This window comes from Geotrypetes seraphini, chromosome 8 (assembly GCF_902459505.1).
Source record: "Geotrypetes seraphini chromosome 8, aGeoSer1.1, whole genome shotgun sequence".
Classification (NCBI taxonomy): domain Eukaryota; kingdom Metazoa; phylum Chordata; class Amphibia; order Gymnophiona; family Dermophiidae; genus Geotrypetes; species Geotrypetes seraphini.
Window position 1 is genome coordinate 82,537,834 of NC_047091.1, and position 15,632 is coordinate 82,553,465.

General features: G+C 47.7%; 1 protein-coding gene across 2 annotated transcripts in view; it reads left to right on the top strand.

The window, feature by feature from the left end:
• Positions 1 to 15,632, top strand: part of GANAB (glucosidase II alpha subunit) — a 196,719-nt gene that overhangs the window by 103,057 nt on the left and 78,030 nt on the right. For both annotated transcript variants that reach the window (XM_033953779.1, XM_033953780.1), the window contains 4 exons: positions 2,690 to 2,816; positions 3,184 to 3,263; positions 3,494 to 3,637; positions 3,738 to 3,834. In XM_033953779.1, the coding sequence (XP_033809670.1) occupies positions 2,690 to 2,816; positions 3,184 to 3,263; positions 3,494 to 3,637; positions 3,738 to 3,834 (448 nt within the window). The remainder of the gene's footprint in view (positions 1 to 2,689; positions 2,817 to 3,183; positions 3,264 to 3,493; positions 3,638 to 3,737; positions 3,835 to 15,632) is intronic.

Consider the following 15,632-nt stretch of genomic DNA (forward strand, 5'->3'; position numbering starts at 1 on the left):
TCTTCCATTTTTTTGTGGAAAGGGACCACATCTGCCCTTCTCTAGTTTTCTGGTACCACTCTTGACTCTAAAGAAGCATTGAAAAGGTCAGTCAGTGGAGCTGCCAGAACGTCCCTAAGTTCCTTCAGTACCCTCTGATGTACACAATTCGACCCCATTGCTATTGCTTTGTCCACTTTCAGTTTGGCTAGCTCCTCACAAACATAATCCTCTGAAAATCGATTAGGGTCTACCACATCTCCATCCCTATTTGCATTTGTATTCTGTGGTCCTGCTCCTGGTGCTTCAGTTGTGATCACAGAACAGAAATATTTATTAAACAATTAAGCCTTATCTTTATCAGCTTCTACATATTCTTCCCCTTCACCTTTGAGTCTTACAATGCCACTTTTTTTACTTATTCCTATCACTAATATATCTAAAAATATCTTGTCCTCCCATTTTGCTGTGTCAGCTACTTTTTCTTCCATTTGCATCTTTTCTTTCCTGACTACTTGACCTGCCTCTCTTAATTTTTCCAGATACTTTTGCCTGACTTCCTCTTTCTGATTTCCTGTGATCTTTTGTAGTTTATGAAAACTAACCTCTTTTTCTTTAGCTTCTCAGCTACTATTTTTGAGAACCAAAGCGGCCTTTTTTTCTTCTTACTTACTTTCCTTCCAAAATGTTTTTTTTGGATGACAGTTGATTACCCACTGTAACATCATAAACGCTTCCCCGTTTGTAAGCAATAAGTCCAGGATGGCCCCATCCCGCATGGATTCCATTACCAACTGCTGGAACAGTTTTCCTTGTACAGAATCCAGGATCTCCCTACTTCTAGAAGATCCCGCATTAGGGATACCCCAGTCTATATCTGGCATGCTAAAATCACCTATTAGTAATACTTCCCTTTTACAGCTATATTTTGAATGTCTACTATTAAATCTCTGTCCACCATTTCTGTCTGTGAAGGAGTCCTGTATATCACACTAATGTAAATACATTATCCATTCCCTCTTTCCAGATTGATCCACAGTGTCTCTTCCTTATCCTGTAGATTTTGCAATTATGTGGCTTTAATATGATCTTTAACATATAACGCCACTACCCCTCCTTTTCTTGTTACTCTGTCTTTCCTGAAAAGATTATAGCCTGGTATAACCATATCCCAGTCATTGTTCTCTGTGAACCATGTCTGTATGATCGCCACTAAATCCAACTCAGCCTCTTCCATCACAGCCTCTAGATCAAATTACTCAAAATTGGAAAGATTATACTAAATTAAATTATACATTTTGGTGGAATTCAGTTTGTCACATATATAAGATGGAAAAGATGTTAGCGTTACAACAAGGGAATCTTCATAATTTAAAAAAAAATATGGGAACCATTGACTAATTACTCTAATGATCAGACATCTTAGCACATGGATAACAGATATGTGGGGGTGGGGTGGGAAATGTATATCATATGGAATTAGGAATATTGATAAAATGGGAGGTATTTATTTTATCTTACAAGAATATTTGTTTGTAAATACAAGTGATATGTGAAAATTGTTTGTATTATGTTTAATTCACTTGTTGTAAGAATTCAAAAATGAATAAAAAAAACAGCCTCTAGATCCATAATCATGTTTCCCAAACTTTGATCATTAGTATATACTGCTTTCCAGACATTGCTCCCTTTTCCTGTTTGTTTAGAGGTATTTAGCGATTCACTCACCTGGGGACTTTGATCACTTGCCCCAACGATTCTAATTGAAAGCCCTCTTCAGTAGGTTAGCTAGTGTGCTGCTGAAGACACTTCTTCCCTTCTTTGATACATGCTACAAGTTTATTGTGGGCCCATTCTTTATGCTTACTGCTTTGGTACTTCCCAAGCATCTGGACTAGTCTGGAGTGATGCAAAGGAAGGAGAAACTAAGTCTTTCCTTTAATCTTTCCAGTCCAGAACCCACCTTGATTAGTGTGTTTGGCTAAAGAGGGTTGAACCTATTTAGGAAGTGATGACAGAAATTTGGAGAGATAGAATATGAGTTAGCATTCTGGTTTTGGTTTGTCTATTGCTGTTTTTATCTTAATTTTAATGGAGTTGTTTATATTGCGTATTGGCCTTTTCATCTGGCATTGGTATGGAAATACTGGCTGGAGGTGGACTGAACAAGACAGGTTATAGGCTCACTCATAAGTCAGTTCTTAGTCTTCATCTGCTAGTAGGTGTGCATAAATCTAAGCATCTGGATAGGTCTGAAGGACTAAAGGAAAGAAAATTAGTAGCTAATATCTCCTCTTTCTCTCTTCCCCTCCCCCCCCCCCCTCTTTATCCCTCTTCTTTCTCATGTCTCCTTCATTCTCCTTATTGTCCACTATTTGATGTCCCTCTCTTGATTACTTTTCCTTTTTTGTGTGTTTTGCTTATCGCTTGTGTGTCTCTCTTCTCCACTCTCTTCATTTCTTTTTCCTTTTTTGTGTGTGCTTCTTTTCTCCACTCTTCTGGTGCCTTTTTTGCCCATCTCTCCTGCTGTTGAATGAATGCGCTGTCTCTCATGTCTATCTCCCTTGCTGTCTTCTAACTACTTCCTCTCTCTCTCTTTCTCTTGATGTTTTGTTTCTCTTGTGTTTGTATGTCCTTGCTCTCCTATTACTACTCCTACTCCTCTTCTCTGTCTTTCTTCTGACTGCCCCCTCTTTACTGTCATCCTCAGATGGTGAGCATCGTTGATCCACACATTAAGATTGACAACAACTATCGAATCCACAATGAGATCCGCTCCAAGGGCTTTTATGTCAAGAACAAGGATGGCAATGACTATGAGGGCTGGTGCTGGCCAGGTATGGGGGCTGATGTTGGCCAAGTATTGGAGGGGGCATATTGGAAAGGGGTTGTATTGAGAAGGAAAGAGTTAGGTTATAGCCATGTATAGGCTGAGGGGTGTGGGCATCCATGGTGGTTGGGTCCGGATATGTATTAAAAGCTGGGAAAAAAGGATCATGGGTAGGTTTAGAGATGGGGAAGTTTTCAGGGACTAGAACTAAGTGTGAAGCTGATTCTAGTTAGGTTTAAGAGATGGGAATACGGTTGAGACTAAAATGAGTGGAGGGAAGTGGTGGTGGGGAGTTTGTGTGAGAGTGAGGTTTACGGGGTCTCTGAGAAAGGGAGTACTGAAGAACAGATTATGTATCATTTGCTCTCTCACAGGTTCTGCTGGCTATCCTGACTTTACCAATCCTTCTGTACGCTCATGGTGGGCCAGTATGTTCTCCTATGATCAGTATGAGGTAAGGGGAGTCTTGGTGCACTCTGTCTTGGTCATCTTGTATTGTGATTCCCTACTCCTTCAACTTTTTCATCCCTTCTCCCTCATACATGTGAACAATTTGTCCTTTTCCTTCTTCCCACCTCATTCCTACCTCATTGTCCTGTGCCAGCCAGTGTTATGGCCTTTTCTCTGCCCGCTTATACTGCCGCTCTTTCCTATCTGCCCATGTTTGACTCCCTTCTCTTGCAGGGTTCCACAGAGAATCTGTTTATTTGGAATGATATGAATGAGCCTTCAGTATTCAATGGCCCAGAGGTGACCATGCACAAGGATGCAGTGCACATGGATGGCTGGGAACACCGGGATGTGCACAACCTCTATGGGCTGTATGTGGTGAGTTGCATGGCCTTTCTGTCTGCTACTCATTTACGCCCAATTACAAATAGATTTTGTCCTCTGTATGCATCTTACTAATCGTGTGTTCTCTCTCCAGCAAAAAGCAACAGTTGAAGGGCAGCTTCTGAGGTCAGGGGGTGAGGAGAGACCCTTTGTTCTAACCAGGGCCTTCTTTGCTGGTTCTCAGCGTTATGGTAAGACAGACTTGACATCTTTTGTTTGGAACTAGGAGCCAGTTCTACCTGCCCTTTCACACTATCAAAGTTGGAGCAATTGGGTTGTCCTCTGAAGTCTGCTGTAGTTCCTTTTTAATACATTGTTAGATGGCTCTGATAGGAGCACCTTATTCCTAATATCTGGGAGTGATCTGCTTCTCTTTTACCTGTAACCACCAGTTTTGTTTCTCTCATTCTTCCCATCCCAATCTCCATCCCCACCAGTCTTTCTTTCTTCCCCCTTCTCTCAGCAATCTAAGCTCCCATCTGTTTGCTCACTAATTTTGATTTAAAGTAGGCAGTAGTGTTACTCCTTTGGCTGTTTCTGTATTGCCCAGGACATAGAACATGCCTCTGCTTTGGTCTCACAGTGCTGACAAAATTATCCTTAGATAAGCAGGCAGCGTATTCTCACATGTGAGTGACGTCATCCATGGAGCCCGGCAGGGACAGTGAAAAGTGTAGTGTCACTTTAACCTTTAGAAAGCTTTTAGCCTGTCCATACCGCGCATGTGCAAGTGCCTTCCTGCCCGACTCCAGCTCAAGAGGTTGTCAGTGTTTTGTTTTCCGCAGAGTGAAGAAGGTGTATCTCATTTTGTTCCTTCGAGTTTGCCTTCCCGCTTCTTCTTTTCAAGTATATTTATACTTCTGTATCGCCTGGTAGACCTGTATAGTTCTTACAAATGGGTTTATACTTCACTGCGACCAGCAGGTGGAAACTGAGACCAAAACTTGTATATTAGGGTAGACTCACCCCTACCAATCCAGTCTTTCTCAAGTCTCCAGCAGGTGGTAAGACTAATTTGATTCCCGTCTTAGGGCTGTTGGAATTTGTTTCGGACTCCTGGGTTCCCCTTTTTTGCTGGACGGAGCTTGGACGGGTCCTGTTTGGGGATCTGTCCGACCTCGGGGTTGTTAAACCTCGAGAGTCTCGTGCTGGGTCCCTTCCTCCACCTCCCCATATTTTTGTAGAGGTGTCTCAACTGGCAGCCTGGCTCCCTTGGTTGGCCAGACCTCCAGCTTTGAGAGCCATGGAATCTGTTCTGATTGAAAAAAAAAAAATCCTGAGACTGTGCAGGTCTAAAGGGCTCCTTTCCCTTTAAAATTGCTATTTTTACTGTATTTTCTCATCTAACTGGCACTTTTTGCAGCTAAGGCAGTTTTCAGCACAATGAGCACTTTGAAAGAAAAAGTACTCATTGTGCTCCAGACGTGAGGTACTCACAGCCAGCCTATGCAAGCGATGTACAGGCCGGTGCGGTGGGGGAGCCTCATTGACATCGGGTGCCAGCGGCCAGGGAACCCCGCCGCATGTGCCTCGTGAGTCGGTTTCGGATTGTGGGGAAACCCAGACTTCCCCCAACACCCATGCTGGGGGTTTCCCCCCTATCGACAGTCAGGATACAAAGGATTCCCTTACCACCGGAGCGGCTGGGGAATTCCCTTACCACGTCAGTCAGTTCCTCATCCTCAGCGTCAGGAAACTCCCAGGCTTCTCAGATGCTGCAGGCTTCTGGAGCTCTGATTTTGGTGGGAAACATCTCAATCATTTCAGTGTCCTCAGGTGACCTTCCTCTTCTTGCGGGTGGCCAAATTGCTCAAGCCTCCCGTGTGACCCTCTGTTCCATTTTGGGATCTGAATCTAGTCCTGTCCATTTTGGTGTGTCTTTTTGAACCTTTGGGCCAATGTTCTTTGAAGGACCTTGTTCTTAAAGTGGTCTTTTTGGTGGCAATTACTAGACGTGGCAATTGCTAGTCGTGGCAATGGGTGGCAATTGCTAGACGTGTTTCTGAGCTGCAGGCATTCTCTTGTAGGTCTCCTTTCCTCGAGTTTTCTAGGGAGCGGGTTGTCTTACGGGCCTGTTCCTTCCTTTCTGCTTAAGGTGGTTTCTTCTTTTCATGTCAATCAGGCAGTGGTCCTCTCGGTGTTGGGTAGTCGGGAGGGATCTTCCGAGCAGAGACAGTTGCGCAAGTTGGTTGTCAGTCGGGTCCTTCACTCTTATGTGCAGAGGACCCAGGAGATCAGGAAATCCAATCATCTCTTTATTCTTCTTGCGGGTCCTCGTAAGGGGGATTACGCATCCAAAGCCACCATTGCACGCTGGATCAAGGAGATTATTGCTGCGCAAAAGCTTGTTCCGGAATATCTCAAAGCTCATTCCACTCGGGGTCAAGCAGCTTCTTGGGCTGAGACTTCTCTGGTGCCTCTAGTAGATATTTGCAAGGCTGCAGTTTGGTCTTCTCTGCATTCCTTTATCAGGCACTACTGTATGGATGTTCAAGCGCGTCAGGACACGGTATTCTGTGAGCGTGTTCTGGTGTCGGCTTTAACCGTTTTTGAGAAAAGACTAAAACGATTAGGGCTCTTCAGCTTGGAAAAGAAACAGCTGAGGGGAGATATGGTTGAAGTCTACAAAATCCTTAGTGAAGTAGAATGGGTACAAGTGGATCGATTTTTCATCCCATCAAAAATTACAAAGACTAGGGGACACTCGATGAAGTTACTGGAAAATACTTTTAAAACCAATAGGAGGAAATTTTTTTTTCACTCAGAAAATAGTTAAACTCTGGAACGCATTGCCAGAGGTTGTGGTAAGAGCGGATAGCATAGCTGGTTTTAAGAAAGATTTGGACAAGTTTCTGGAGGAAAAGTTCATAGTCTTTTATTGAGAAAGACATGGGAGAAACCACTGCTTGCCCTGAATTGGTAGCATGGAATATTGCTACACCTTGGGTTTTGGCCAGGTACTAGTGACCTGGATTGGCCACCGTGATAATGGGCTACTGGGTTTGATGGACCATTGGTCTGATCCAGTAAGGCTATTCTTATGTTCTTAAAAGAAAAAAAGGTATCCTTCCTTAGACCGCTAATAATTCAAGTTTCAAGTTTATTAAAATTTAATATACCGCCTTATCAAAATTCAAGGCGATTGTGCATAATTAATAAATAAAAAGTAGACAACCAAAAGGGGAGCCACTAAACAACAAAAAAATAAAGCATAAGACAGCAAACTCATTGATATTTATAACAGACTGGTACAAAAGGGACTGGGGAGGAACTACAGTTTTTGAAGAGAAAGGAACAAAATTAGGGAAACAGAAAAGGGAAGGGAGGGATCAAAAAAGAAAGCATAGCCAAAAGGCTGAGCTACTGTAGTTTTAAAAAAAAAAATCCTTAAAAGGATGATTATACATCAATCGCATCTTTGAAGAGAAAAGATTTTAAACTGGATTTGAATCTATCAAGAACTGTGATTTCTCTTAAGTGGTTCGGAGCAGCATTCCAAAGCGTGGGGGCCATGACAGAAAAGATGCTGGTTCTGATAGTATTAATGTATCTAAGAGAAGGGATAGCAAGTAAATTTTGATTGGCAGGTCTAAGGGAATGTTGGGAAGAATGATTCACTGGGGAGAAAGGCTGAAAAAACAGAGAAGAGAGAATTAAAGAAATAACTTCCACAAATCGATAGGAATAATAATACTGTTATCATTATCCATTTTCCATTATCAGTTAACCATACTCAAGCAATTTTCTTTAAATTGTTCTCAGAAACGTTCTGGGGCAAAAAAACCTGCATAGATAGAAATAGTTTCCTTCTTTCTTGTGTAGATCTAGTTTTTACCCCACCCGATAGTATGTTTTTCCACCACTCATAGTTTCATCACTAGGTTTGATTGAAAATGTTCTCACAAGTTTTGGCCAATCAGACCTTAGACTTAGTGGGGATGGGCGGACCCGCTATGCCTAACGCCTGATTGGTCCAGGCTTCTAGAGCCTGGGCCAATCAGGCCTTAGGCTTCGGCGAGATGGGCCGGGAAGGGGCGAGCCCGCCTCATTTCGACCAGGCGGGCTTACCGGCTGGACGGGCAAGAACCGTCTGGCCTGAAGAACAGGTTAGTTTGGGGGTTGTTAGCGCCGGGGGGGGGATGCGTCTTCGGGCAAGAGGGATTGGACACTCTCCTGCCAGCGATCGGTAGTGTCGGAGTGGGAGGGAGATCGGTAATGTCGGGGGGGGGCGGTTGGTAGTGTCGGGGGGGGGGGCGGTCGGTAGTGTTGGAGGGGGGGGCATCTGATCGGACAGGCCGCGGCCCACTATACTTATAGCGGCAGAGAGATCCCTTGCCGCGATAAGTATAGCGGCTGCGTCTACTTACAATGTAGACCAGCATTTTGCTGGCCTACATTTTAAGGTTTCTTCCTCTACTAGGGAGACGCGTAGGGCCACCTAGGTTCGCCTAAGGCCCGCCTAAAGCCCTTAGGCGAGCTTAGGCGTCTTGCGGGTCTCCCTAGGCTCCCGGAGGCGCCTTCAGGCCTGCCTGGGGAGCATTTTTTTTTAAAAACGTGCATCCCGATTGGCTGATTAGACAGCTCTAGGACGCCTACAGCTGCCTAAAATCGGGACGCACTTTTGGAGAATCAGGGCCTATGTTGTCGTAATTCTATACTCCATAGTAGAGAATGACACGGTGAAAAAATTGGTCCCGGTCCCCGTCACCGCCCCGTCCCCGTCTCACCATCCTCTGCACCGCCCCGTCACCGCCATTCCCTTCACCGCCCCGTCACCGCCACTGCCACCCCATTCACCGCCCCGTCACCGCCACTGCAACCCCATTCACCGCCCCGTCACCGTCACCGCTGCATACATAAAAGCCTCAAACGGGTACGATTTTATATATTTTTCTTTATTTACGTATAAAGGAAACATTCTTTAAAACTTTAAAACTTAGTTAAATATTAGTTAATAACTATACAAAAACAAACACGACATGTACTTTTAATGCTTACAATGTTAGCCTACATGGTAAGTAGACGCGGCCGCTGTACCTAATCGCGGCAAAGATCTCCCTGCCGTGATTAGCATAGTGACCACGGCTACGGCTGCAAGTCTCCCCTCCCCCCAGCGATCACGACAGGAGGGCACCCAACCCCTCCTGTATGCTTCTCCTCTGATCCTCCTTCCCTCAACCAAGCATCTCTCTCTCTCCCTCCATGAGTCCAACTTTTCACTCTCTGCGCTCTCCCCCTTCCCCAGTGTAACATTTCTCCTTCCCTCCTTTCTGTCCTCCCCATCCATCTTGCCCTCTCCATGAGTCCAACACTTTCTGCCTCCTGCACACTTTCTCTCTCTGTCCTTGCCTCTTCCCTCAGTGGTATCCCTCCTTCGCACCCCACAACCCAACATGCTCTCTCCCCATGCACCATCTCACCTTCCCCTCCAGTGTGTAGCACCTTTCCTTTCCCTCCTTTTCTGCCAGGTTCAGCAGTACCCCTTCTCCCTTCCCTGTTCCCATTGTCCAGCAGTACCCCTTCCCTCCTGTCCAACAGTATCCTTTCTCCCTTCCTTCTTCCCCTCCTCCCCTTGTCCAGCAGTACCTGGTGTACACTGGGCAGGAAGAGAAGCTCCGGCATCAGCGTCAGCTGACTAGCAACTTCCTGCAGCTGCATCTTTTGCTGGGACTCCTGTCTTCATGTATCCGGCAGATATGCGAAGGCAGGTGTCCCATACGATGGGGGGTTGCTAGTCAGCTGACGCCGGAGATTCTCTTCTTTCCCAGTGTGCAAGATTGCGCCAGCGTCAGCTGATTTGCAACTGCCTGCTGCCGTCGCGTATGCCGGGACTTCTGCCTTCGCGTATCCGGCAGATACACGAAGGCAGGAGTCCCAGCATACGCGACGGCAGCAGGCAGTTGCTCAGATTTCGGGATCAGGTTGCCCAGTTGCAGTTGCCCAGATTGCGAGTTTGGGTACTAGACTGTGTATTCCTGTAGACCCCCCCCCCAACGGCCCTCCCGACAATCGCAGCAGAAGGGTACCCAACCCCTCCTGCTGGACCCTCCCACCCCGGAACCCCCTTAGTCTTACTTTCCAAGTTGGACCGGACGGCTCCTCACACGTATGGCCAGCAGGCTTGCCTCCGTCCAAATGAGGCGGGCCCGCCCCTACCCTGCCCAACCCACAGGATCCTAGGGCCTGATTGGTCTAGGCACCTAAAGCCACTCCCGCTATAGGAGGGGCCTTAGGTGCTTGGGCCAATCAGGCCCTAGGATCCTGTGGGTTAGGCAGGGGAGGGGCGGGCCCGCCTCATTTGGACGGAGGCAGGCCTGCTGGCCAGACGAGCGAGGAGCTGTCCGGTCCAACTTGGAAAGTAAGACTAAGGGTGGTGTTTCGGGATGGCGGGGTTTGTTGGGGGAGGGTCCGGCAGGAGGGGTTGGGCACCCTCCTATTGGCGATATAGGGGGCCGTTGGGGGGGCCGGCAGGAGGGGTTGGGCACCCTCCTATCAGTGATCATAGGGGGGCTGTTGGGGAGCTGGCAGGAGGGGTTGGATATCCTCCTGCCGCGATCGTTGGGGAGGGCTGGTTCTGTCGGCATGAAGGGCTGAGCACCTTCCTGCCGGCGATCGTCGGAGGGGGGGCGGGTTCTATTGGCAGGAAGGGTTGATCTGACAAATGCAAGTTAGATCGAGAGTAAATGCGGCAACGTGCGAGTTGGATCGAAAGTTGGAGGAGACAGACAACATGGCGGAGACATCTAGCACCCGGTCACGAACACGGTGAAACACAGGTAAATAGCAGTTCCTAGAAGGGGGGACATTGGCCTGCGGGGACAAATCTATTCACCGTTTTTGCGGGCGGTGAAAGGATTTGTCCCCGCGTCTGCGGCGATTTGCTAATGAGGTCACCATAACCCACAGCCTCCCAGGAGCGTGAACTCCTCCCCCTGCAGTCCATTGGAGAGATCAATCTGCCTGCTTTTAAATATCAGCAGCAGTGGAGATCAACTGCTTTTACACCTAAGCAGCAATGAGACCAGCCACAACCACCGAGAGCACACAGACCCGATCCTACCAAGAGTGTGAACTCTTCCCCCCCTGCAATCCGCTAAGAAGATCGACTGTCGGCTCCGGGCGGCTTTCCCGCAGAGGAGAGAATCCTGCATTCACCGTGGACCTCTTCTGGGGCAGCCTCCTTGGAGCGGCTGGGGCACGGGCAGTGTGTCTGGAGGGAATGCATGGATGGGAGAACATCGCAGGGGAGGAGGCATAGGCATCCTGGGACTGTCGGCCAAGTCTCTTCCCTGAAGAAGCCCTTTCTGGAAACGTCAATCGCTCCTCCTAAACTTACTTGCTCCACTTCATCACTGACGCTGACCCATTCTGCTTCTATTCCTTTCTCTCCTCTCTTCTACCTTCCAAAGTATTTAGATCAATGCTGTCTTGTTAAAATGTTTATTTTATTTTTATTTTTCCTCTAACTCTACTTTTCACTTCTCTATTACCCTCCAGGTACTTTAGTTAGATTGTGAGCCTTCGGGACAGTAAGGGAATTTTCCAAGTACCTTTCTTATTTCTAATCTTAATGTATATTTTCTGTAAACCGCTTAGAACCTAACGGATGTAGCGGTATATAAGAAATAAATTACATTACATTACATTACATTACATTACATTACATATTCACCGTTTTTGCGGGCGGTGAAAGGATTTGTCCCCGCGTCTGCGGCGATTTGCTAATGAGGTCACCATAACCCACAGCCAAACCGCAGCCACGCAGCGGTTCGCTGCGGGGATCGCTCCCCGTGTCATTCTTTACTCCATAGTACCAACTTTCCTTACTTTCTAGGATGGTTTCTCCTTTTTGTCCTCTAAGACTATTATTTTGATGGAAATCATGCTTCGTTTGCTTGCAGAATTCCTTTTCCACTTTCATTTGTGTCTACCCTGAGACATGGCTGGTTTCAACTGCTGTTTTTGGTCTACTAGTCCGTATGTCTGCATTAACCAGTAGTCTTTTCTTATTTTGCTCTTGAATCTTTTTGGCATCTCCTTCGCCTATATTTAGATTTTCCTGCCACTGGGAGGTCGTTTATTATTTCTCAGAGTTCTTCCTTTTACCTCTAATAGAGCATGGAGTTCCTCTACTCATTTTCTCTTCATGTTCCTTCCCTTGCCTCTGTGCTCTCGTATCAGACAGTACGTTTAGATTTTTGCACGGCAACTCAAATTTTATGTGTCCTTGGAAACCAACTCTCCCTCCATCTCTGCTATTACAGCTAAGGAGTCCCACATATGAGAATATGATGCCTGCTTGTCTAAGGATAAAGCACAGTTACTTACCATAACAGGTGTTATCCAGGGACAGCAGGCAGATATTCTCACAACCCGCCCACCTCCCCTAGTTGGCTTCTTCACTTGGGCACAGAATCGACCTCGCGAGCTGGCATCAGATGGCAAGGCACTCAAGCGAGCAGGCTAAAAACTTTCTAAAGCTTAAAGTGACACTACACTTTTCACTGTCTGTGCCAGGCTCTGTGAATTCACCCACATGTGAGAATATCTGCCCGCCATCCCTGGATAAGTTTCAAGTTTATTAGGTTTTTATATACTGCCTATCAAGGTTATCTAAGCGGTTTTACAATCAGGTACTCACTGTGCTTTACCATTGATCAGGCCACCCATGCTGCTCTAAAGGCCTACACTGGCCTGCAGACTCGCTGTCTACAGGTTGGCCTGCTGACTTCTTCTGCTATTTGACCTTACTGACCCACTAACACCAACCATTCCAACCTAATGACGTGCTTCCTTTGCAGCCTGTACAGCCCACTGATAGCACTTCTACTTATGGGTTCTTGAAGGTATGATATACTGGAAATGAGCATGGTGGGTGAAAGGGAGCAGAGGGATGAATGCTGGGAAGGGGGTATTGTGTACCTTGATTTTCTTCTCCCTGCAGGTGCTGTGTGGGTGGTGGAGGAGGGTGGAGGTTGATGTGCTGCTATTCTTTTCTCTTCATACAAGCAGGAGAAACACAGGCACACTAGTTGATGTCATCCAATTAAACAAATATGCCAGAGCTCTTCCCTAACTTAAATTCAAATTTTATGGTTCCAGGCATGTGCCTGCTTGAGGAAAGCCCACCAGCCTGGATTGAGGTCAGTTTAACTCATCCGTGGTACCATGCCAATCATAGTTCTTTCCTCTGCTGCCAGAGAAAATAAACTTAGCCTGAATCACCCTTTGCAGTCTACCAACAATTCCCTCTTGCATCACAGAGCAGAACTCGCCAGCAGGCATGGCAGCCTCAGGGCCCAGTTCTGGCTTCAGGTAAAGTGTGCAAGCTGCCTGGCTCCTCTTCCATGAGTTGCTCAGTGTTGGGCCCTGAGAAATCGGCCTGACCCACCTCAGTACAGATTGCTGACACTGACTGTTGCTCTATACTGTAGCCTTCTGCACCAGGGCCTGGAAAGCTGGCTGGTTCAAGAACCCTCCCTCCCCAACCCTCCAAACCCAAGCTGGAGAAGCACTCTTCTATCCACAAGACTGCATCCTCCATAGTAGCCAACAGGTTCTCCAGAACAGCAGAGCAGAGATAATCAAGCTAAACTGGGGGAGCAGAACAGAGATGTAGCCAGCCCTCTGATTATGGGGGACCAATTCATTCCTTCCTCCCATATGAACTGAGCATGTGCCAGGAGAAGTCCCAGCATCAGTGGCTGGAGGCATTCTGCTGACTTCCACATTATAGCAGCAACACAAAGAGGGAGGCTGCAGCTTGGGCACCAAAACTTCTTTGACTGGAGGGGCTTTGGCATCTCTGCCAGCTGTTTCACTGGGTGCTGCAGGTTTGGAGGGGGCCTGAGACCAAAGTGAGGGGCCCAAGCACCCTGTGTCTATGCCACTGGAGAAAAGTAGCAGAGGCTTTCAGTATTCCTCTTCATTCCTGGGATCAAAAATGATCATTAGCACAAAAGCTAGAACTCTGGCAACAGCTGCTCTCCCTTCCTCTCTGGCAGACCCAGACATACCTCAACTGACTTTTGTCTCCTCCCTGCAGCTAGTGTAGCCATTGCAATCAGACCTTGAGTCCCTTTTCCTGTGGATGCTGCAAAGATTAATCTCTGATTCATCCAGTCTATTCCAGCAGAAAATGCAGCCAACACCCCTTGCTCTGCCGCATCCAGCGCCTCTTTCTGCTCCCATTCTTCCTCCTACTGTGCCCTCCCCCGGCTCCCTCAGCATTCTTGCCTTCACAGAGGAAGGTATGTGTTTTGCCTTGTCCTACTACTCAGACACTGACCTAGAAGATTAGAGAGTTAAGAAAGAGGATGCTTTGTCTTCTCTACCCCAGCAGCAAGAACACCAGGAGGGCCACGTATGTCCTTGTTTCCCTGCTGCCTTACAACTATCCTCTATACCACAGTTCTTCAACCGCCGGTCCGCGGACCGATATCGGTCCGCAGGAAATTTTTGCCGGTCCGCGCAGGACCGGCAAGATTGACTCATTTCAACTTCCTGCCGGTCCGCGCAGGGCCGGCAAGATCATCATCTGAAGCGTGCGCTGTGCCGGAGAAATCTTGGGGAGCCTCCGATAGTGACTTTCTCCCCTCTCTGCAGCTCTCCTTTACTTCCCAGCGCAGCGATTCACGAAGGCAGCCTCGGGGCTTTTGCTGAGTCGCGGCTGCCTCTGATGATGCAACTTCCTCTTTCCTCAGAGGCGGCGCGACACAACAAAGGACCCGAGGCTGCCTTCGTGAATCGCTGCGCTGGGAAGTAAGAAGAGCTGCTGGGAGGGGAGAAAACCACTATCAGTCTGGGAAGCTGCTGGGCAGGGGAAAAAGGGACAGCTGCTACTGGAAAGGGAGAAGGAGAGATGCTTCTGGGAGGGGAGGAGGGAAAGGAATCTGGGAAGCTGCTGGGCCAGGAAAAAAAAGGACAGCTGCTACTGGAGAGGGAGAAGGAGAAGGAGAGATGCTTCTGGGAGGGGAGGAGGGAAAGGAATCTGGGAAGCTGCTGGGCCAGGAAAAAAAAAGGGACAGCTGCTACTGGATAGGGAGAAGAAGGAGAGATGCTTCTGGGAGGGGAGGAGGGAAAGGAATCTGGGAAGCTGCTGGGCCAGGAAAAAAAAGGACAGCTGCTACTGGAGAGGGAGAAGGAGAAGGAGAGATGCTTCTGGGAGGGGAGGAGGGAAAGGAATCTGGGAAGCTGCTGGGCAAGATAAAAAAAGGGACAGCTGCTACTGGACAGGGAGAAGAAGAAGGAGAGATGCTTCTGGGAGGGGAGGAGGGAAAGGAATCTGGGAAGCTGCTGGGCAAGATAAAAAAAGGGACAGCTGCTACTGGACAGGGAGAAGAAGAAGGAGAGATGCTTCTGGGAGGGGAGGAGGGAAAGGAATCTGGGAAGCTGCTGGGCAAGGAAAAAAAGGGACAGCTGCTACTGGATAGGGAGAAGAAGGAGAGATGCTTCTGGGAGGGGAGGAGGGAAAGGAATCTGGGAAGCTGCTGGGCAAGATAAAAAAAGGGACAGCTGCTACTGGAGAGGGAGAAGGAGAGATGCTTCTGGGAGGGGAGGAGGGAAAGGAATCTGGGAAGCTGCTGGGCAAGGAAAAATAGGGACAGCTGCTACTGGAGAGGGAGACGGAGAGATGCTGCTGGGAGGGGAGGAAGGGAAGAGAGTTACTGCTGGACAGGAGGAGGAGGGAAGGGAGAATGAAAAAAGGAAGGAAACAGCTGGCAGAGAGATTAGAGGAGGGGAAGGGGAGACACAGGCATGAGAAAGTAGAGAGATTGATGATAGGAAGGGGTCAGCAGAAAAATAAGCAGAGGGACAACGATGATAGATCTGGTGTTAGAGAGATAAAAATGAAGAGAGCAGTGAAGCTGGAATGAATCATGTAAATAGGAGAGAGGGGCACAAGCTGGATGGAAAGGGGAGAGGGACATAGAAAGAAGACAGATACCATATGGAAGGGGGAGAGGACAGATAGTGGATGGAAGGGGCA